At 50.1% G+C, this 23,951-nt stretch overlaps 1 protein-coding gene across 1 annotated transcript in view; it reads left to right on the top strand.

Annotated features, from left to right (window-relative positions):
• RASGRF1 (Ras protein specific guanine nucleotide releasing factor 1) overlaps nucleotides 1-23,951 on the top strand; it is a 113,978-nt gene that overhangs the window by 70,836 nt on the left and 19,191 nt on the right. The window contains exons 12-22 of the mRNA XM_049852589.1: nucleotides 449-585; nucleotides 3,184-3,266; nucleotides 4,849-5,097; nucleotides 8,645-9,018; nucleotides 11,441-11,566; nucleotides 13,187-13,357; nucleotides 14,484-14,590; nucleotides 15,093-15,205; nucleotides 15,631-15,691; nucleotides 18,965-19,068; nucleotides 21,129-21,213. Coding sequence (XP_049708546.1) covers nucleotides 449-585; nucleotides 3,184-3,266; nucleotides 4,849-5,097; nucleotides 8,645-9,018; nucleotides 11,441-11,566; nucleotides 13,187-13,357; nucleotides 14,484-14,590; nucleotides 15,093-15,205; nucleotides 15,631-15,691; nucleotides 18,965-19,068; nucleotides 21,129-21,213 — 1,610 coding nt within the window. The remainder of the gene's footprint in view (nucleotides 1-448; nucleotides 586-3,183; nucleotides 3,267-4,848; nucleotides 5,098-8,644; nucleotides 9,019-11,440; nucleotides 11,567-13,186; nucleotides 13,358-14,483; nucleotides 14,591-15,092; nucleotides 15,206-15,630; nucleotides 15,692-18,964; nucleotides 19,069-21,128; nucleotides 21,214-23,951) is intronic.

Raw genomic sequence — 23,951 nt, 5'->3', positions numbered from 1 at the left:
GGTGGGGGCTGGTCTACACACACACTCGACAGCCCCAATACACACACACACACACACACACACAGAGAGGCATTCGCTGTTCAGCCACAGCTACAGCTGGGCTCTGCTCCCCTCTCTCATAACCTCAGTTCCCCACTGGTGAAATGAGAGCAGAAGGCAGATTCCAGATTATTTGGGGTTTCTCCCCTGTCCGGATCCAGCGCTGTCCCCGAGTGGTTGAAGCTCCTTCTGTACTCCAGGTCTTAGTCTTTCCATTTTTGAAATTGGGATTCTCTACCCTAGTTAAAAATAAAAAAAAAAAAAAAAAAAAGGTTCTGAAAATAGCAAGTAGCCTGGTACTTCCCAATGCAGAAATTCCACCAGTAAGGCAGGCTATCCTTCAAATATATTCCAACTCGAAAAAGGGCCCCACACTCACTTTGCTAATTTCATGTTTTGCAACTGGAAGCCAAAGGATCCGGCCAAGATATAGACCACTTGGACTTTAAGATTGGGGTGGAGCCAAAGGACTCGCCTCCCTTCACGGTCATCCTTGTGGCCTCATCCAGACAGGAGAAGGCAGCGTGGACCAGCGACATCAGCCAGGTGAGCAGCGTCACCTGTTCCTGAAAGCAGGCAGTCCCTTCATGGCTAACCTGGTTGGGAACAGGGAGGCAACTGCATTGTGCTAATGGAGAAGATAAAAGTGCCCTCCAGCTACATACACCTGAGGCTGAGCTCAGCCACCCATCCCATTTGCATCCCAGGGCCATTCTCAAAGTGGGGTCTGGGGACCTCTTGTATCTGAATCACCCGGCAAGGTGTTTTAAAAAATCCAGATTCCTGGGCTTCCCCCCAGACCTACTGGGTCCAAATCTCTGGTTTGAGGCCCAGGAATCTGCATTCTCAATACCTGCCCCAGGTCATTGGTGTGCACAGAAAAGTTTGAGAAACTACTACCTGAGGATATTAGAGATGGAGGTTGTAGAGGGAGAGGAACGACCCCCAAAGCAGGGCATCTTCTCCAGTGAGGCAGGGCAGGTTCCTGAGACCAAGCTGAAGGTCACCTGTGCAGAAGGAAGATTTACCCTCTGCCTTTGAGAGAAGAGGTGGGGGGAGCATTAGGGTCAGTCACCCTGTCTGAAGAATTAACAGGAAGGGCAGCCCTCCTGGGTGCTGATGAGCAGACCCAGAGGCCTGTGAGCATGTGGGGTGATAGGCAGAGATCTGACTCCAGAAAGAGGCTGTGGGTGGCTCCCAGGCTTGGGCTCCAGGTTGGGCCTCTCTCTGAGCCCAATGTGGGCCTGTCATGAATCAGGGGCAGCCCCACTCCAGCACCTGAAAAGCCAGTCTACCTGTGGTCTCCCCACCACCAAGTGGGACGAGCGAGTTAGCTCAGTGGATGGTGGGAGAAGGAAGAATGCTAGACTAGCATTTTACCCCACCATTCAGGCAGTTTGTGCCATAGGAAAAAGGTCCCTGGGTGGTGCAGATGATTCTCGCTCGACTACTAATCTAAAGGCTGACAGTTCAGACCCACCCAGCATGCTGTGGAAGAAAAGCCTGGTGATCTATTTCCATAAAGATTACACCCAAGAAAACCCTATGGAGCCATTCTACTCTAACACATGGGGTCACCATGAGTCGGAATCGATTCTATGACAGTGGGTTTGGGTTTGGGTTTTGGTGTCATACAAAGCTGTAAGGGCTGAGTCTTCGTTGTACTTAAGGAAGGCTTGCCTCCTCCCTCCCGCCCTCCTGTTTTCATGCCCCACTTCCAGCCTTCCCCGCCTGCCTGCTCCCCACCACCCTTCTGGCCTGCCTACCCATCTCAGTCCCAGAAGAGTCAGGCAGGGCGAGGCCACGTGCAGCACGTGTCTGCTCTTTCTGAGCCTCAGTGCATGTCTTCGGAAGCCCACCGTGCCCTGGAGTAAGGTGGGCCCCCTATGTGGTCACTGGGCCCATTTACAGCCCATATGAGCTGTAGCCGGCAAGATACCAGGGCTACCACCCGGAGGGTACCCGCAGGCCCCGGCCTCCTGATGCCACTGAGTGTTGGGTCTTCCATCCTCTCCCCCTGGGGAGTGGCAGTGACCACTTTCCCCAGGACCCCTGTTGCCTCCACAAAGCTCTGACTGGCCCCCCGTCCCGCCCAAGTCTCTTTCTTTCCAGAGTTGCTAATAGAACCAGAGCTAAAGAGCCTACACGTTGTGGGTTGGAGAATTTAGACTGGGAAATGAAATGGGCAGACTCTGGTTCCTCAAGGCATCTTCAGGAACTTTCTTGGGGGCCTGGCCTTGACCAGAAAGCAGGCCCAGAAGCATCTACCACCCACTGTGCCGCCTCTCAGCTGCCACTTCCCAGTGTCTTCGGCCCCACACACATTCTTAACACCAGAAGGCCCTGCCATGTGCCACAGAGGCCCCCACCTCCCCACTCCCCCCAACTACTCCACCCCCACCCATGAGAAACCCTCTCATGGTGGAACTATACGGGCTCAGGGGAGGGGGTGACGGGGGGGGAAGACAGTCTCTATCGCTCCCCCACGCCACCAAGGATGTAGCTTTTATTTTTGTTTTATTCAAAACGAACCTCAGACTGAGTTTTTTCAAGGGATGAATAAAATGTACTATCATCTGTTCCCTCCGGCAGCAGCCTGGCCTCCCCCAGGGGGCCCCCACACACGTGAGTTTTTAATATGTGACTCTGTCTACAGAGCCAGACAGAGCATTGGCAGAGCGTACAGGGCAGCGCTCGCATGCAGGAGGGACGAAGGCCCTGCTAGGCCCGCCTCCCAGGAGAGAGGGCACAATTGGGGGCCTCTTTACTCACTGTGGCCCTGACCCTATCCTTCGCTATACCTCCAAGGTCAGCAACAGAGTGGTCAATGACAGACACATCCATTTTGCAAACAACCCTATGAGGTAAAAAAATAGGAGGCATTATTTTGCAGATAGGGAAACTAAAAAAAAAAGGCTCAAGGAAATCAAGTAAATCCCCCAAGGTCACCCAGCTGGGCCTTGACTTCCGGCCAAAGCTCTGCATTGACCCTGCTGTTGCCTGGAGCACGCATTTGGCAGGGCATGAGGTCACTGTGCCGGGCTGGGACTCGGGAACTGTTCACACCGCAGAGCTCCTGGGAGGGTGTGGGTCCTGGAATGAAGACTGAGGCTCTGACACGGGGGCTCTGCTCTCTGATTCCAGTGTGTGGACAACATCCGGTGCAATGGGCTCATGATGAACGCCTTTGAAGAAAATTCCAAGGTCACTGTGCCACAGATGATCAAGTAAGTGCCTGTAACCGGTCTTGGCCAGCCCACACGCTGACAGCCAGGACACTACAACAGGTGCCACTGGGCTCAAAAAGATGCTAGATTTCATCTTTGGGGATTTGTTTACTTGCTTGCTTGCTTTGTTTGTTTGTTTGTTTGGAATTGTTAGTGTCTGTTTGGATGATGGCTTTGCCTTAGTTTTATTGTAGTTTGAGCATGTGAATTATTGCAATAAAAAAAAATATATAGCATTATGAATGAAATTTTATGTACTTTTTTTTTAAGTAACTGTTTTTCTTTTCCTAATTACAAAATGAATATATAGAACACTTCAAAATCACAGAAAAGTCAAAAGTGCAGGCTCCAGGGCCACTGTACTTGTTTGAGTGCCGCAACCCCAGAGGTTAAGGGGAAGGCACCCTGCTGGACACCACCCTCCCAACCCACTGTAACCCAGCCTCCTCACCCAGCACAGGCACAATTCTCCTCCAGGGATCTGCCTTTCCAGCCCCCTCACCCTCACCCTCCTCCTGCTCCAACCCTGGTCACTGCAGCTTCATGGCCTCCATTGGAACCTCTGAGTTCTGAGGCTGCAGACACCCACCTGGTGCTCACTAGGTCCCACCCAGCCCACAGCCTCTTTGCTACTTCAAGTGCGTGCTCTGGGGACCTACAGACACAGCATCGCTATATAATTCCAGAACATTTTTATCACCCCAGAGAGAAACCTCAGTCCTTCCTGCCCCCATCTCCTGACAACCACCAGTCTACTTCTGTGTCTAAAGGTTTGCCTCTTCTGGACATTTCATCTAAGTGACGTCATACTATGTGTGGCCCCTGTGGCTGGTTCCTGCCGTGTTTTCCAGGTTCACCCGTAGCACAGCATGTATGAACACTCCATTCTTTTTTATGACCAAGTAACATTCCATTATGTGGATAGACCACTTTTTTTCTTTTTGTTCTTCAGTTGATGTACGTTTAGGTTATTTCCACTTTTGGGCTATTGTGAGTAATTCTGCTTTGAACATTTGAACATTTGTGCGAACAGATTTCCTTATACCTTGTGAGCTCAGCAATATGTTAAAAAAAAAGTTTGTTGTAGTTTATCTAAGGAGGCTGGTGGCGCAGTGGTTAAATGCTCAGCTGCTAACCGAAAGGTCAGAGGTTCGAACACACCGGCGGCTCCATAGGAGAAAAGACCTGGCGATCTGCTCCCATAAAGATTTCAGACTTGGAAACCCTATAGGGCAGTTCTACTGTGTCCTGTAGGATCACTATGAGTTAGAATAAACTCAACGGTACACAACAACATATTTTATCCAGTATTTCTAGGAGTTTTAGAGTGTAAGATTTTTAGGACATTGTTGGAAAAAAGAAGTTGCAGCCCTTTCATCAATGCCATCCTTCTAAGCTTTCCTCATTCCCTTAAGAAGATAACTAGCCTTCAGCCAACCATCTTGGCTATTGTGCCTGGGGAAGACAGTGCCAAGTGGCCACGGCCCCAGCCCTCAGGGAACTTGCCACCTGGCCAGGAGACAGCTGTGGGCTCAGACAGCTTCAGACCCCGCTCACCTTTTCCTCCTTCCTCCCTCCTCAGGTCTGACGCCTCCTTATATTGTGATGACGTTGACATTCGCTTCAGCAAAACCATGAACTCCTGCAAAGTGCTGCAGATCCGGTACGCCAGCGTGGAGCGGCTGCTGGAGAGGCTGACAGACCTGCGCTTCCTGAGCATCGACTTCCTCAACACCTTCCTGCACTCCTACCGCGTCTTCACCACGGCCGTCGTGGTCCTGGACAAGCTCATCACCATCTACAAAAAGCCCATCAGCGCCATCCCTGCCAGGTGGGCTGGCCTCACAGCTGGAGCCCACAGTGTCCGCCTCTCCCTGGATCCACAGAGCTTCCAGGCCAGGGGGGAAAACTGAGCTTTGCAGCCGGGGGTGGCCTGGGAGGCCCCTGGAGGATAAGCTGAATGTGAGCTGCAGTGATGTGGACCCCCCCCGCTACACACACACACACACACACACACACACACACACACACACACACACACACACACACACACACACACACACACACACACACACACACACACACACACACACACACACACACACACACACACACACACACACACACACACACACACACACACACACACACACACGCTCTGCAAAGAGGCCAGGGCAGGCTGACCGGCCTGATGCTACTGCTTTCTCCACCCTCACCCCACCCTGCCCCTGGGTTTGGGGGAGCACACTTTGTTCTCTCCTCCCTGCTGTCTCCTCAGTCCACTCACTGAAGCATAGAGCCCCCACTCCTACAAAGGGCAGTGCTTCCCCACTGTCTTATGTCCTAGCACTGCCGTAACACAAATACCACACGTGGGTTGTTTAAATAACGGAAATTTATTTTCTCACAGTTCTGGAGGCTACAAAGTCTGAATTCAGGGCACCAACTCTAGGGGAAGGCTCTCTGTCACCTCTGAGGGAAGATCCTTGTCTCCTACGTTTCTCGGTTCCTTGGCAGTCTTCATGTGGCATCTATCTTCTCATGTTTGTGCTCCCTTGTCTGTGTGTCTCTGCTGCTCCTTATAACTCAGAAGTGATTAGGTATAGGACCCACCCTGTACTGATTTGGCCTCCTTAACATAATAAAGAATACTCTATTTCCAAATAGAGATTTACATCCACAGGTATAGGGGTTAGGACTCCAGCACATATTTTGGGGGGACATAATTCAATCCATAACACCCATCTTTCCCATTTGAAAAAGAAAGAGAAAACCTTATCCTTGCTCTGCTTAAACCACATTCCTGCTCTGCCGAGAAAGGAAGTGGCCCTTTTTGGTGTACTTGGGGTGGTAAAACAAAGGGAGGGTGGGCAGCCACCTTAGTCTTGGCTTTCTGGCCATCTTTCCTACCCACATCATCACTGTTCAACTCAGCCCTGCCATTAGGCCAACTGGGGCCCAGAAGGTCAAAGAGACTTGCCCCAGGGCACCTGGCAAATCTGTGGCTAAGAAGGGCCTTGAATCCAGGGCCAGATCTCAGTAAGCCCACGCTGCAGCCCTCCTGTTGTCCTCACTTTCCTGCTCCAACCAGTGTACAACTGCCCACTCCCAGCCCTGGCAAACCCTCAAGGAGACTGCTGGGTCTCTGCGAACCGAGGGTCCCTATGGTGTGAGAATTACAGGGGCAGGCACAGCACCGGTCAGTGAGGAGCCTGAATAAGGCTGAGGTTAGCCCAAAGGGCCCAGCCTCAGATCGTCCAAGGAATAGGACTTTGCTGTCTGGTAAATCACCAGTCTAATTCCTGAGCACCCAGTGTCCTGATTTAACAAAGAACACTCTCCCCCATCTTATCCCATGGGGCCTGGCCCCGAGTTAGGCCCTGGGGGAGTCTGTGTCAAATCAAGCAAGACCCTGCCTGCAGCCTGGTTTGAGATGCGTAAGGAAAGCAGTTATTAGTCCTCATTTAACAGAGGGGGGACTTGAGGCACAGAGCAGTGGAGGACTTGCCCAAGGCCACACAGCAGTAGGTCAGGTTCAGGGACCTGGCTGAGCCAGATGGACCCAGTCAGTAATGGGGCAGGCCACATGTGCTTTCTTTTCCTCAGAGACCACCTGTCTGGACTGCAGTTATGGACACCCCAACTCTCTTCCAGTTGCCATCGGGTCGACTCTGACTTGTGGAGACCTCACAGGTGTCAGAGAAGATGGATTTCAATGGCTGATTTCATGGGAATAGGCCTTTCTCCAGGGCACCTCTGGGTGGACTCAAACCTCCAACCTTTCAGTTAGCAGCAAAGAGTGTTAACCATTTGCATCACCCAGGAACCCCATCCCAACCCTCAGGGCCCCAGAGCCCTCCACTGAATGCTCCTTCCAGGCAAGACTTGGGGCCGGAGCCTCAGCTCTGGGGCTATCTGGGGCAAAGCTCCTGAATCACACTGTCTCCCCAGTGCCACCATGAGGTCAAGGCTGTGTTCAGATGGAGCCCTGGACATGGGAAGGGGCCAGGAAGCCTGAGGCATGAGGGCTCTAAGCGTCCCTTCCTAGAATACCCTCCCCATCTGCTTCCCTCTCCCTCACTCTGCCCCCACTGGTGCTCACTGTCCACCGGCAGCCTCAGGCCAGGCCTCCTGTAATTTTTACAGAAGGAGCCCTGGTGGTGCAGTAGTTAAAGCGTTCAGCTGCTCACTGAAAGATTGGCAGCTCGAACCCATCGGCCACTCTGCAGGGGAAAGATGCGGCAGTCTGCTTCTGTAAAGATTCCAAACCAAACCAAATGCGGACTCATAGCGACCCTAGAGGACAGAGTAGAACTGCCCCGTAGGGTTTCCAAGGCTGTAAATCTTTAAGGAAGCAGACTTCCACATCTTTCTCCTGCAGAATGGCTGATGGGTTCAAACTGCTGACCTTTCTGTTAGCACCCGAGCGCTTAACCACTGCACCGCCAGAGTTCCTTCCTATCTGTGAAATGGGGTAATAATACCTACCTTCTGGGGCAATGGAGCCCTGGTGGCACAGTGGTTGAAAGCTACAGCTGTTAACCAAAAGGTTAGCAGTTCAAATCCACCAGCCGTTCCTTGGAAATCCTATGGGGCAGTTCTACTCTGTCCTGTAGGGTCTCTGTGAGTCGGGATCAACTCGACAGCAACAGGTTAGTGAGGATTAAAAGAGAGAAGGTCTGTTCCGTGGGTGACGTAGAACCAGCATGTTCAATGCATTTTAGCTGTTGCTTTAATTATTAAGTACTATCACCTGTTTCCAGCCTGGCCCTGGGCTGTGGTCCCTGTTGTGAGGATGGTGGGAACATGACCAGGGGGCTAGGAGGTCCCAGTTTCAGCCCCCCTCCCCCACTGTACACCCAAGTGGAAAAGACACTGGGTTTAGAGTCCAGAGATATGACTACACATGAGTCATTTCCTGTCTCTGACCCTCAGTTTCCTAATCCGGAAATCATCCCTCAGGACCTCTGTAAGGATGAGGTCAGAGCATGGTGGTGAGAACAGCCCCTTGTGTGGGGTGAAAGGAGGCTTCACAGAAGCCTGGAGGTCATGGGGGACCCTTAGCCTCAGGTCAGACGCTGCTGCTGGCCAGATGGGAGGCAGAGGAGGGAGCATCAGACAGACCCACCTCCACCAAGAAAGCCCCATGTCCCCTGCCCAGACCATCAAAGCAGGCCACTTGTGTTTATGGACAACTGGCCATAAGTCATTTAATCCCATGGACACTTTGGCCTGCTCAGAGGGTCAGCACGGGCTTCAGGGATGGTGAGAATGAGGGAGCCATTGGTGCCACCCTGAGCCCCGTCAGAGGTGGGTCCCCCAGGCCGGAGTGTCATCAGGCCTCCCCTGACCATTTATTTCCATCCCCTGCTCTCCAGGTCTCTGGAGCTCTTGTTTGCCAGCGGCCAGAACAACAAGCTTCTGTATGGTGACCCCCCCAAGTCCCCACGCGCCACCCGCAAGTTCTCCTCGCCGCCACCACTGTCCATCACCAAGACGTCGTCCCCAAGCCGCCGGCGAAAGCTGTCCCTAAACATCCCCATCATCACCGGAGGCAAGGCCCTGGACCTGGCCGCGCTCAGCTGCAACTCCAACGGCTATACCAGCATGTACTCAGCCATGTCGCCTTTCAGCAAGGCCACACTGGACACCAGCAAGCTCTACGTGTCCAGCAGCTTCGCCAACAAGATTCCAGATGAGAGTGATACAACCACTGAGAAGACCGAAGACCCCTCAGCTCTCAGCAAGCAAAGTGAGTGGCTGTGTGGGCTGAGCCGCTACTTGGTTCAGGGACCACGGAGGCTCAGCCCAGCCCAGCCCAGCTAGGCCTTTGGCCTGCTCCTTGGAGCTCCCGTGGGACAGGAGGGGAAAGGCTTCAGGGTCCCAGCCAGATCAGAGAGGCAGTGCAGAGCCTGGGCAGGGCAAAGCGGTGGTGTGTGGGAGCCCAGGCTGCCAGGGCGAGGCAGGCAGAAAGTTGCAGGGCATGTGCACACTCAAGATGAGTGTCAGCGCCTGCTGCCCTAACTACAGCTTCCTTCTGCATCCTTGTTCTCACCCACTTATGCAGTGGACTTGTCTGGCCTCCCACTCTGGGCTGGCCCCAAGTCAGGACCCCAGAGAGAAACAGGTAACAGACCTGGTTCCTGCCCTCCAGGATTCACAGTCTGGTGAAAAGCCAGACCAGACACGAAAACCTGGACACCTGATACGTGTTATATTAGAGGGGTCTTAAGGGGCACAGAGGGTGGAGTGGGGCTGCCATCAGGGCAGTCAGAGAACGGTTCCTAGAGGATGCATTGGATCTAGATTTTCCCCAGGAGGAAGGGAGAACATTCTAGACAGAGGGAACAGACTGTGCAAGACTGAGGAGCGAGGCAAAACATTGTATATTCAGGGAACAGCTTGAAGCTCAGCATTCCTGGGACATTTGGTATGGGGGGAGAAGCTGGAGATGACGCTGGAGCAGAGCCTCTCCTGACCATTCTAGAAGGGCATTTGTTTGGGTAGGTGGTCTGGCTCTATCTTAGATCAAGTCAGGGTACCACCAACATCTGTCTTGGTTAGCACACACATGCCCGCACATAAACACATACATAGCCCGGGGCTGGTCAGAAGACCCAGGCTTTGAGGAGGAGACCTTTGAAAAAGACTTTGAAGATGGTCAGGATTCCTCTCCTCTGGGACGAGAAGAGAGGAGGCAGAGGGCACTCCCAGCAGCAGGCACAGCTGGGAAGAGGCACAGCCCCCAAGAGGCTCTATCATCAAGTGACATTTACTGTGGCCCATATACTACAGAGATGACATGCACAGCTCAAAGCTGGTAACCAAGGGAACAGCCCACCGGAGAGCCCCAGATGCTGCCCTGCAGATGCAGAGAAGGATCCCGACGGGGGTGGGTGGAGGGACAGAATCCATCTTACATAAACCTAGAGTGATTCCCCTTCAGTGGGTCCAAAGCTGTCACATTATAAAACAGAATGCAGGACAGTCCTGAGAAATCTCTTCTGGGCTTCTTGATTGGTGACCCAGAGGTCTGTGGACTCTGCTAACTGTGTGTGTGTGTGTATACATATGGGCTATGTGTTTTTTTAGAGAAGTTCATGGCTTTTGGGGTTCTCTGAAGAGTCAAGTGTAACTCCACTTGTAGTTGGGGAAATTGGGGCCCAAAGAGGTTACAAATTTTTGACCAAGATCTTGCTGTGCCAGGGCTGGGCTTTTAATATAATTCATCAGCTTTCCCCCAGGTGTGTACGCCCTGAGTCTCCCAAGGTGATGGTGACGGTTATTAGTCGCCATCGAGTCGGCTCCAACTCATGGCAAGCTTATTGCCGCAGAATGAAACGTTGCCCAGTCCTGTGCCATCTTCGTGATCGTTGATGTGTTTGAGCCCATTGTTGTGGCTGTTGTATCAATCCATCTCACTGAAGGTCTCCCTTGAGTTCACTGATAATTTATTGCCCAAACCAGAATAATTTTAAGAACGACAAGGGCCACAGGAGAATAAGTATAAAGCAGGACTGTCCTGGGCAAACAGGGACAGATGGTCACCCTAAGTAAGGTACTTCACAAAAAAAAAAAAAAAAAAGGAGCTTCCTGTTCAAAGTGTGGTCTATGAACCAGCTACGTGGTCATCACGTGGGAGATTGCTAGAAATGCAGACTCTCAGGTCCCACGCCAGCACTCTGAAGGGAATCTGCATTCTAACAAGCTCCCCAGGTGTGCACATTAAGATTTGAAGAGTGCTGGTAGAGCAAGAAGGAGCCCTGGTGGCACAGTGGTTAAATGCTTGGCTGATAACTGGAAGGTCAGCAGTATGAACCCACCAGTCACTCTGTTGGAGAAAGATGTGGCAGTCTGCTTCTGTAAAAACATTACAGCCTTGGAAACCCTATGGGGTAGTTCTATTCTGTTCTGCATGGTCACTGTGAGTTGGAATTGACCGGAAGGCAACAGGTTTGTTTGTTTGTGGTAGAGCAAAACCCTGTCTTGGCGATTTACAGTGCACATTAGCATGGGAAAAGTTCTGGTAAGTTCTATGACAAATAAAGCTGTTATACTTTGTTCAGTGGGCATATCCCAAACTTAATCTGGTTTGCTTCAATAAATTATAGATACAAATTTCAAGATCAATGAGTAGTTGAGAAAAATAAAATTATTTCCTTCTTTTTGCCCAGGCTCAGAAGTCTCCGTGAGAGAAGAGTCCGATATTGATCAAAACCAGAGTGACGATGGTGATACTGAGACATCACCCACTAAATCTCCAACAACACCAAAATCAGTCAAAAGCAAAAATTCTTCAGGTACAATTCACCAGCCCGAAGCTATAAACAGATTCCAGGAGGATGTGTACGATCAAGGTTGGGATTGGGCAGCAGGTTAAGTACAGGCCAGGCCAAGCGGGTGTCATCCCTTAGGCTTTATGAGTGAGCCCTGAGGACAGCTATTCCATAACCCCGGGGGAGCCTGTGGGTGCCGCAGCGCTGGCTGGGTAAAAAAAAAAAAAAAAAATAGGCCCTACTTTTCAACTCACCCTAGTCATTCCCCATCTTCAGACAAGACTGCATCTAACCCACCGGAAACAGGTGAGCAGGGAGGCCCAGCATCTCATTCATAGAAGATCCAGGTTCCTAAGGTGCTTCTTAAACTCCAGCTTCATGTCAGACTCCGTGCCAGGTCCTTTAATTATCCTGACAATCTTGTGGAGTGACCATGTGATCTCATTTTTCAAATAAAGAAAAAGGCTAGAGAGCTTGTGACCTTGCCCACCCAACTTCTCAGACTCATGATCCTGAAGGGCCCTTAGAAGCCGTCTTGGTCTCCAGTTTCCATAAAGCACCTCACCACACACAGAGGGCTGGGAGATAGCCAAGGTGGAGAGAGCACACGGACCTCGCCCTGCAGCTGCCTTCTCAGAGCCCCTGTTCCCAAAGCCAAGGCCAAGGGGCAGTCTGAATCCCAAACACCCAAACTATCCAGGCCTTCTTCACAGGAAACCCGGTAGGTAACAAGTCGCCTAGCTTTAGAGAGAAGTTACAGCCATGCCTTATAGCTCCTTAGCCACACAAAAGCAGATTCCGTGGAGACTCAGATTTCAGAAATAAGTTTTAGATTTCAAAAATAAACCATTAAAAAATTTTTTAGTTTAAAAATAATTTTAAAAATCAAAGAATGCTTCAGACATGGATTGGACTGGACAATGGGTTGGAGAGGGATGCTGGTGAGGAGTGAGCTTCTTGGATCAGGTGGATACTTGAGACTACGTTGGCATCTCCTGCCTGGAGGGGAGATGAGAGGGTGAAGGGGGTTAGAAGCTGGTGAAAAGGACACAAAAAGAGAGAGTGGAGGGAGAGAGCAGGCTGTCTCATTAGGGGGAGAGTAATTGGGAGAGTGTTGCAAGGTGTATATGGGTTTTTGTGTGAGAGACTGACTTGATTTGTAAACTTTCACTTAAAGCACAATAAAAATTATTAAAAAAAAAAAAATCAAAGGATAAACCGTTTGCTCCTCACAGCATAAGTAATGCTACTTCATCCTAACTGAGTGTAGATTGCTTTCCAGAGATTTATAAGATGAAGTATGTCTGGAATCAGATTCTACTACTCTTATCACTATAAAATAATAATAATAATTATTAATAGCTGTAGTAGTCTATGGCATCTATATAACTTTTCACCCAATACAAAGTACTTTGATCTATGTTATCTCCTTTAATCTTTACAGCAACCTTTTGAAATAGGTATTAACATTCCCATTATCCAGAAGAGATTACGGAGGCTCAGAACACACAGCTAGTCAGGGGGCAGGGATTAGAGTTTCACCCCAGGTGAGCAGACTCTGAGTGCAGTGTTCACACCGTGCTGATGAGCCCGTCATATGCTGGGACCAGCAAAGGCTAAGGGTTGGCTCCATCCTCTCCACAGAGTTCCCGCTCTTTTCCTATAATAATGGAGTTGTCATGACTTCCTGTCGAGAACTGGACAGTAACCGCAGTGCCCTATCTGCCGCTTCTGCCTTTGCCATAGCAACGGCAGGAGCCAACGAGGGCACCCCAAACAAGGAGAAGTACCGGAGGATGTCCTTAGCGAGCACAGGTACATTGGGGGGTGGTCTACATCCATGGGGCCCTCCCCCAGGCAGCCCCACTCTGTGAGGCCCATGCCAAGGATTGTCACTACTGGCAGGAGCACAGCCACAGCCCTAGGGATTCATCCCCCTGTAAGTGTGGAAAGGAGCTCTGGTAGCATAGTTGTTAAAGCAATTGACTGCCAACCAAAAGGTTGGCAGCTTGAAACCACCTAGCAGCTCTGCAGGAAAGAGATGTGGCAGTTTGCTTTTGTAGAGATTTACAGCCTTGGAAACCCTATGGGACCACTGAGTCGGAATCAACTCAACTGCAGTGGGTTTGGTTTTTTTTTTTTTTGGTAGGTGTGGAACTCATGGTTAGAAAGCTAATTACCCTTACTAACTGGAGGCCAAGCTTCCTATGCCATTATCATGACTTTGGCAGCCCTCTCCCACTTATTGAGGCTCTGGGTCATGCTGCCATCTCCCACCACCGGTGTCTAGGGCACAACCTGCTTCTGCATCCCTACCCTGCACCCCCACTCTCAGCTGCCATCACTAACCAGACAAAATCCAGACTGCTCGGCCTTGCATGCCCAGGGAGGGGGCCTTACCTCCATCCACCATCCCCCTACAGTCCATCCAAACCTACCCTAGCCTCCAGCCAGTTTAAACCAATTGCCCTGCCTCACCCCACAGCCTTTCCCAGTGCTGCCCCATCTGCCTGGAGTTCCTTTCCACCCATTCCCCTCTTCTGCTTGGCAAACATCTACTCATGCTTCAAAGCCCATTGCCCTTGAGAACATCTGTTACCCCATCCCTCAGGAAGGACTAGTCCTTCCCACCTCCCGCTTGAGAGACTGGTCACTGGGGAGGGCCATGTGGCCCTGCCTGGGGAGGCTGCCTCAATCTTCCAGCAGCCCCTGAGTACATGGGGAGGCCTGGTGGAGATGGGGTATTTATGGACTGTATCTACTGAGAAGGCATATTGGCCAGCACCTGGGCCCATCATTAGATATTTTATGGCCTCCTGCCCACAGCCCTCCCCCAGCAGTCATGAGGAGCAGCCCCAGGTTCACCCAATCTGGAATGTGAATGCCAAGATCTGTTTCTGTCCCTCGTGTCCCCTCTCCCTTTTGCCATGCATGCTGCCAGGGTTTCCCCCAGACCAGAGGAACGGAGACAAGGAGTTTGTGATCCGCAGAGCAGCCACCAACCGCGTCCTGAATGTGCTCCGTCACTGGGTCTCCAAGCACTCACAGGTGGGTGGAACCCTCCCTGGGCAGGGGTGTGGAGGGCAACAGGCACTGGCCCAAAAACCAGGTGCCCTCTGAGAGCAGAATGAGACAGACGGTCACCAGTAGGGTGGCAGGTGGGAGGGAGCCCAAGTGTGCTGCCTCTATATTCTTGGAAGGGCCCGAGCAGATCCCCTCGGAGGGACCAAGGACATTCAAGGGGACGAGAGGGGTGGGGCGTCTCTGTACCTCTGTCTGCAGCAAGGTACAGGGTAGGTGTGTACCTCCCAGGGCCCTGGCCAAGCGGTGCAGCCGGCTGAAGGCTGGTCCTTGGTCTTGTCCTGGCACCTTTTACCTAAGAGCCCCTAGGCCCCACTTGTTCCCTACCATGCCACCAGCAAAAAGGAAAGTGGGGCAGGGCAGCTGCGTGGGCAGAGATAGAAACTGTAGCCTCCTCCCTGGCCTGGCCAGGACCACTCTCGGGTAGCTTGAGAATAGTAGCCAAAGCCACCCGACACATCTTCTGCAGGACTTTGAGACCAATGACGAGCTCAAATGCAAGGTGATCAGCTTCCTGGAGGAGGTCATGCACGACCCGGAGCTCCTGACCCAGGAACGCAAGGCTGCAGCCAACATCATCAGGTAAGTGAGGCCCCCGGCCCCCGGGGCCAGGGTGGCCTGCTGGGATAGGGCTACAGGGCTGGGCAGACAGAGTCCTGTCTTCCAGGGCTCCCTGCCCAGGTCTACCAGGGGCCAGGCACATACATAGTAGGTCCAACAGGGTGAGACCAGGGAGCTGAGATGGCAGGAGGCCCAGGAGCTAAGGGAGCCCCAGGCGGAGGCCTCACCCAGCCAAGAGGGTCAGTGAGCTGAGTCCTGAAGAGTGGGCCATCAGGAAGAAGTCTATGAAGAAGAAAGAGGCAAAGGGAGTAGCATGAGCGAAGACAGAGAGGCGAGAGAGCTTCGGGTGCATGGGGGAGACATGCAAAGTGTTCAGTCTGGCTGGGCAGGGGGCTGCTGGATAGGTAAGGTACAAGTACAGACTCATTGTGTCTTCCCATCCCCAGGACTCTGACCCAGGAGGACCCGGGCGACAACCAGATCACGTTGGAGGAGATCACGCAGATGGTAAGCCAGGCCCGCCCTCAGGTGCTGGCCAAGGCTGTCCTTCCCCACCCCTGCACTGACTCTCCCTGACTCCCTGGATCCCCACCCCTTGCCCCCTTCTGCTCTTGCTCGGCTCTCACACTGTCCCTGGAAGGGGGGGATAAGAAGTAGGAACTATGATTGGTGGAGTGCCTCCTGTGGCACTGTGCTAGACTCCTAAAGACTTGAGCTCTTCTTACCAACAACACTGCAAGTTTCTACCATTGTCCCCATTTTACAGATGAGGCAAATGGGGCACACACACAGGAGGTTAAGTAACCTACCCAAGGTCGTGGGAAGGGGCAGAGCTGGCATTCTGGCTTAGGGCCAGCTGACTCCAAAACACCAACTCATTCCATCCCCTACACTGCCTTCTCCCAGGGAGTCAGGGTGCAGAGCTCCACCCACTCAGAAATGATGGACACCAGGGAGAGAGCTATACTTACCACAAGGCTAGGAGCTTCTGGGGACATTGCAGACCCAGCAAGGAACAATGGGTTTTCAGACTGCAAGTGCCTGGCTAGGGCCATTTTTCTCCCAGGTGGCTGATATATGTCCCAGAATGCCACCGTGAACCACCCCAGAGCCCTTGGCCCTGCCATCATGGCAGCCAACAATGCTCAAGACCAACTCACTTTGACCTCCCTAGAGGTCGAGACTGCGCCCACTTCCCAAATTAAGTGACTTCCAGTCTGTTAAAAGTAGTCAGTGAGCACTTGAGACTGTGTTGGCATCTCCTGTCTGGAGGGGGGATGGGAGGATAGAGAGAGTTGGAAGCTGGCAAAATTGTCACGAAAGGAGAGACTGGAAGGGCTGACTCATTAGGGGGAGAGCAAGTGGGAGAATGGAGTAAGGTGTATATAAACTTATATGTGACAATCTGACTTGATTTGTAAACGTTCACTTGAAGCTCAATAAAAGTTAATAAAAAAAAAAAAGTAGTCAATGAGGGTTTAGAACTCTGAGTTCTTGGCCCACTGACCTCTCTGGTCTTCTGGAGCTGGCTCTCCCTGCCCTGGGGTGTGGGTGAGGCCATCCACTAATTCTGGAGCAACAAGCTCCCCTGCCCACCTTCTGCCCACACCGCAGCCTAGACCTGCCCCCTGAGAACAGTGCCAGGTGCCCTAGGGAGCCCACACCTGCCCCTCAGGCTGGGAAGTTGTTTGTGTAGGACCTGGCCTTCCCAACTCCTGGTGTCTCCCCACCCCGGGGCCAAGGCTGGAATAAACCCTGAGAGAGAAGAGCCCCACCCTGGCCCTTCCCTGAGGGGAGCGCCCAGTACTCTGGCCAAGCTCCCAGTCAGGGCCTGGCTGGTCGCTGACCCTTCCAGAGCACAAGAGCCTCTTGTTCCATCCTGAACAGCCTGGCCCTTTTCCAAAACAAAGACCGCTGAGCTTCCCTGGTCCTAACATGACCCAGAATCCACAGAAGGCCTGTGGGGGGCAGATCCAATGGGAGGAGGCCCCTGATGGCCTCAGCAGAGAATAGAAAGGCCTCTTGTTGGAGGAAGTTATGAGTTCTGGACTCTGCTTTCAGGTCGCCTAGACCACATCAAAAAGGAAGGAGCTGCCTGCTCCTCCTTCCCCACCTTGCTGTTCCTGGAGAGGAGGCTATATTCAGGCCTTTCTCAAAGAGACACCCCGGGCCCCTGGGCCATACCCCACCCCACCCCTAGGCCTCTCCCCAGGCCAGACCTGGACTGGCCCTTGGCCCTGACATTTCAGCCATCCTGGGCCCAGCCCCAAGGCACCAGCACAGGACTCAGGAAAGAATATGGCTGAACTGCCTGTCTGCCTGCCTTCACCTGCTTCAGAGGCTGGGGGCTCCTCACTGTGCGCACACACAAGAGCCCCCTCCCCAGGGTCCAGATGGCCCTGCTGCTCTTGTCCTCAGATCCCCTTGTCCCTCCTGAGAGCTCATTGTTCCCTGGAGCATACTTCCCCCACACCCAAACAAGCCATTCTCCAAGGCACAGCGTCCCCACGCCCATGCTCCTGCCCGCATAGGGCCGTCTGTGCATACTGTTCCCTGCACGCAGAGATTTTACTGACACACACAGAGAGGCTGAATTGGGAACTCCCTTTGTTTTCTTACAGTCCCTGTCCCTTCTCTGCTCACGTGACTGGAAACCCCTTCATCTGGAGCTTCTTGAAGCCAAGGACCCTGTTTTCTGGTCTTTATATCTGCAGTGTCTAACACAGGGCTAGGCAATGAATGTTCGCTGAGAAAATGGAAGGGAAGGAGACAATCTAGGAAGGATAGCTTGTCCCCTTGATATGGCCTAGGTCCCACTTCCTTTGTCATCAGTGGAGATGGGTTCTCCAGTGCTCAGCCAAGCTGCTGGGACTTCAATGGGCTGATCCCTCTCCTTCTGTATGGCCCAGGTGGCCCTTGAGACAGGAGGGGTGGCTTTGTCCCTGTCCCTGACTCACCCCTCAGTGAACACAGGCTTCCCTCCAAGACCAACCAGGGTTGTCCCTTTCCCCCCTTCTCTCCAGCTCCCTCCAGCTCCCACTCCCCCAGGTCCATCAGACATCTCATGAGGCCTTTGGGCCCCGAGAACACCTCTGATCTAATCTCTGCCACGGGCGCAGCTGTTTCCTGAGGATTTCCCCTGAGCAAGGGGCCCAGGTGGTGGACTCCCTTGAAGGTGGTGTTCGTGGGTGAGCCTGGGGCCCGGGACATGGTAACCCGGGGATGAAGCCTAGAAAGCTGCCTCTGGGCAGAGGACTGGGACACTGTGAGCTAATCACACCTGTGAGTCCACACCTGCTGATGGACTTTAAAAGAAAAGTGTATCTATCCAGTCGTGGAGCCGGACAGAACCTGATAGGAATGTAAAGCCATAGCTAGATGTCAGGTGACCTGGTCCCCAGTCTCAGTCAGCCCTGTTACATACAGTTGAGGGACTTGGGGCAAGTCATTAACCTCTGTAAGGTTGGGTTTTCTCAGTCCTATGCCAGTGGTAATGAAAGCTCGTTTGCAGGGCACACGAGGACTAAACAGGGCAATCCTCATGAAACACCACACACACACACACACACACACACACACACACATACACGGCTCAACAAATGGTGACTCCTGGCTCCCTTCGCCCCCTTTCCTTCATCTCCCCTATCCTGGTCCACCAGGAGGGCCTCCCCAGTCACTCCCATCCACCCACCCAGCAGAGTCCAGTCTGAGATTCCCACAGAGAAGTGGCCAAAAGCCAACTGCTGTCCTCGTGGACCTAACTTAAGGCTCTGTTCTTAGGCTGAAGGTGTGAAGGCCGAGCCCTTTGAAAACCACTCGGCGCTGGAGATCGCAGAGCAGCTGACCTTGCTGGACCACCTCGTCTTCAAGAAGATTCCCTACGAGTAAGTGGGTGCAGATGCCAGGCCCTCCCGCGCCCCTTCCTCCAGGCACCATCTTTGGTAGCATCCCTAAAGCATGCGCAGTAGACTTCCAGAGCTTGTGGATTCTTCACAGCTTGAAAAAAAAATGCATGTGTATGCAGGGGTGAAGGGCGATAGCCTGTGACCTTTTCCTGATGTTCTGTTCTTCCTGATGTTCTGTTCTTACCTGTCAGCTGCACACACACACACACACACACACACACACATACACACATTTCCAGAAGCACCTCTAACTCTGAGCTCCTCTTCTGGAGATTAGTTAGGAAAGAAGTGTGTGTTCATGCATGTGCACAATAGTACATGTGAGTAAATGGTCACGTCCACACATAATATGTGTGTGCATATGTGTACCTACAGTCTGAGGACCCCCAGGATCAGCCTTTGGGGACAGCTCTGGATTTTCAGGAAGCCCCAAAGCCTGGTGTTACATGCTCTGGCCTGTTGTCAATTACTCCCTAGTGTTTTTCCTTTCCTGTTTTTTTAACATGTTGTTTTTACTACATTGTAATTATACTACTTAGATAATTTTGTGTTTTTCTTTTTTCATCTAAAAGTACACCAAAATGACATTTGTAAACCACATTTTTCATAAATATACCATATTCCCTAACATTTTACTTTTTCACTTTCATATTTAAAGCTGAGGTAAGCATCCTCATGGTTAAATATTTCTCTGACTTTCTGACAATTTCCTTAGAATAGCTTTCTGGAAGTAGAGTCACCGGATCTGAAGCTATGCATCATTTTAGGGCTTTCTAACCCTGCCTTCCAGAAAGGTGGCCCCACTTGGCACACTCCCATGCCCTCACCAACACAGGTGCCGCGTCACCTAAATGAAGGGTGTCTGCATCCTGAAAACTTGCCGCATGTCCTGGGTGTATAAACAGTAGTTCTTCTCGATATGCTCCCACAGAAGGAGAAGCAGGATGTTTTTGCAAATACAAACCACCTCCTCTGTGGCTCTTCCTGCCTATGGGACACAGCCCAGGTCACTCTCCTGGTTGCTGTCCAAAAAGGAGCTCCTTGGAAGTTTGCATTATCCGGGGCTTTCCATAAAGTCACTGCTGCCTTGACTTGCTGGCTCTTTGATCCTTCTATCTGGCCCTTTTTTGTGATCTTCTCTCCTGCTATGTCTACAGACCAGCTGCTACAAAGTGATTCTAAGATATGACTTCTCCCATCAGAAAACAAGACCTATAACAAAACCTGATGTGCCCACCACACTTTACAGTTTATGACGTGCCCACTTCATTTCACAGTTTATGATGTGCCTTCCCAAACCTTAGCGCATTTCATCTTCGCAATAACCCTATTCAAGGAGTGTTATCATTATCCTCATTTTACGGTAGAGGAAACCGAGGCCCCAAGATATTAAGGGCTTGCCTGAAGCCACAAAGCTGGGACATTGTTGTTAGGTGCTGTCGAGTTCCAACTCGTAGCGACCCTATGTACAGCAGAACAAACCAATGCCTGGTCCTGCGCCATCCTCAAAATCGTTGTTATGCTTGAGCTCATTGTTGCAGCCACTGTGTCAGTCCATCTAGTTGAGGGTCTTCCTCTTTTCCACTGACTTTCTACTCTACCAAGCATGATGTCCTTCTCCAGGGACTGGTCCCTCCTGATAACATGTCCAGAGTATGTGAGATGAAGTCTCACCATTCTCCCTTCTAATGAGCATCCTGGCTGTACTTCTTCCAAGACAAATTTGTTCCTTCTTTTGGCAGTCCCTGGTGTATTCAATATTCAAAGGCTTTGATTCTTCTTTGGTCTTCCTTATGGATTGTCTAGCTTTCACATGCATATGAGGCAATTGAAAAGACACCTCGGTCCTTAAAGTGCTGTCACTTTAAGGAGCTGGGATATGGTTGAGCTAAATTTGAACCCAGGGTCCCTTCTCTCCCTATAAGGCTCTGCTGGAAATACTTCCCCAGAAATGATAACCTCAGTCTGTAAAACAAAGTAATCAGCAAGGCAGAGTAACCTCATCATCCAACCTAATGGTTTCCCCTTACTTCCCACAGGGAGTTTTTCGGACAAGGCTGGATGAAGCTGGAAAAGAACGAAAGGACCCCTTATATCATGAAAACCACTAAGCATTTCAATGATGTGAGTATGGGGCAGGCAGCGCCTTCCTCTCCTGTGTTTTCTTGGGCAGGACCCTTGAGAGGCTGGATAGAGGGCGGGCTACATGCCTGGCTGGAGCCAGGCCACCTGTGTCCTCTCCAGCCCCACCTCCTATGTGGCCTTGGGCCAGTTACAACTTGGGCAACTTCCCCAGATTTCCCCAGACACTGACACCTAGAACCACAGGGACCATCTCTGGCCCCGTGACAGCCCTGTAGGGATTTTCTGTCCTCTGAATTTAATCATCAACACAAGTAAAGAGCCTTTGGCGGCCAGAGGTGAGGGAACATCGTTCCACTTGTCCTCAATGCCCTGCCCAGGTACACATCAGTCAACTACATCGAGGATTGCTGCCCCCCAAGCCCCCCCCAACCCCTGGTGAGCACACTGCATCCTGGGAGGGGCCTCAGGGATATTGCAGCTCAGGGGAGGAGCCCTGTGGGGCTTCCCAGCACCCAGCAGTTCCTCCATGAGCACAGCAGCAGAATGGAGACCCACATGTAGCAGTAGAGACCAAGTGGTGGGTACAGGGCAAGCCCCCAGGACACACATCTGAAGCCTGAATCTGACCACACCATACACAAAACTTGAACACAGCAACTTACACACAACTTGAATGAGGCAGCAAAAACTGTCCCTCTCGCTTTGCCCATTCCATTGTGTGCCCAGGACTCAACTAAGTAAAAGATAAGAATCTGAAGTGAACATTTATTGACTTTTTACCTTGTAAAAGCAAACAAGGTGTGCAGGGCACAAAATTTAAGGAGCCACACATTCTCAGATGCCTGCACTTGCCCTCCCTGGGTGCCTCCTTTGCCTCACCCTAGTCCCAACCCTCTCCAGTACAGAGTTGAATGAAAATGGTGATAGTGAGTCTTGTTCTCGATTTTAAAGGGCTTGCTTTTAATATTTCTGCAATAAGGTAATATTTGTTTCTTTATCAAATTAAGAAAATTATTTTCTATTCCTTGTTTGCTAATGGTTTGTATGATGAATGAGTACTGAATTTTGTAAAAAAATTTTCTGCATCTGTTGAGATGGTCATATGGTTTTCCTCCTTTACTCTGTTTATGTGGTGAATGACAGTTATAGATTTTTTTTCTAATATTCAGCCATCCTCGCATTCCAGAGACAAATCTAATATGGTCATGATATATTGAACAAATGGGTATATAATGTTCCTTTCTTATATTACCCTTATTTGGTTTTGGTATCAAAGTTATACTGGCCTCACAGAATAAATTGACAGATGTTTCTTTTTTGTCTAATCTCTGGAAGTTTGTATAAAATTTGACTGATCTGTCCCTTGAAAAATTAATTATGTTAAGCTATTTGTGTTTTCTTTATGGAAAAAAATTTAACTGTTACTACAATTTTATTAAGAGTTAAAATATATGTATTATTTTGTGTTATCATTCCTTCTTGAATCTCAAACCATTCTTAAATACTTTTTCAATCCATTCTTCTTGAAGTACATCCATTATAAGTTCTTTTTGAAGTTTCTTGGTGGTAAAGCCCTACAGTTTTTATTCATGTGTAAATGTCCTTTTTCATCCTTTTTTTTTTATTATTATTTCAGTTAGTCTTTTTTTTTTTTTTTACTTTTTATTTTGAAATATAGATTACAGGAAGTTGCAAAGCAATGTACAGGGAGATCCCATGTGTCCTTCACCCCATCCCATTGTTGACAGTTCCCATAACTATAAAATCAAAACCAGGTAATTGGCGTTGATGTAATCCACAGAATTTATTCAGATTTTTTCCAGTTTCGGCCTCATTCTTAAAGGATAATTTTGCTGGGTACATAATTTTCTGTGGACAAGTGTTTTCCCTCAACACTATAAAGATCTTTTTTCTATAAAGATATTATTGCACTGTCTTCTGGATTCTGTTGTTGTAGCTGTGAAAATTACTGTCATTCTAACTATTGTTCTTTAAGGTGACCTGTTCTTTCTCTTAGCTGCTTTTAGGATGTTATCTTTGTCTTTGGTGTTCCACTGTTTTTCTATAATGTTTCTAGGAATAGATTTTTTTTTTATTCTAATCAGGATATTTTGTGCTTCCTAAATCTGTTGTAGATTTATGTTTATGGCCATTATCTCTTTGAGTCTTGTTTTTTCTCCATTATTATTATTTTCTTCTCCTGAAAACTCTATTAAATTTTCTCATGTTTTCGTATCTCCTAACATGTCATATTTTCAATTGCCTTAGCTCTCTTTGTTGTATTTTGAATATGTCTAACAGTTAACAAATTCTCTCCTCAAATGTATCTAATCTATCTACAGTTCCAATTAAGTTTTCATGTCAACAATTATATTTTCATTTCAGGAGCACAATTTTTTTTTAATGCATCTGATATTCCTAATAGTTTCTTTTTGCATGTTTTTCTTTATAATTGCATCACTTAAGTCTTTACCATTTTATGCATAGCTGTTTCATATTCTGCATCTGAAGTTTTTAGGATTCTAAACCAGTTCTTCTTGTTTCTGCTGCTCACCCTTATAGTCATTTGCTTTCTTATTTACCTTAGTCCTCAAAGTGACATCTTAGCTTTTTTAACAGTTTAAAGAGGTCTTTTGCAGCAGGTTTGCCCAATGCTATATGTCTTTTGATTTCTTGACTGCTGCTTCCATGGGCCTTGATTGTGGATCCAAGTAAAATGAAATCAATATTTTCTCCATTTATCATGATGTTGTTATTGGTCCAGTTGTGAGGATTTT

Source organism: Elephas maximus, chromosome 13, assembly GCF_024166365.1.
Source record: "Elephas maximus indicus isolate mEleMax1 chromosome 13, mEleMax1 primary haplotype, whole genome shotgun sequence".
Taxonomy (NCBI): Eukaryota; Metazoa; Chordata; class Mammalia; order Proboscidea; family Elephantidae; genus Elephas; species Elephas maximus.
This window is presented reverse-complemented; position numbering and strand designations above follow the sequence as displayed.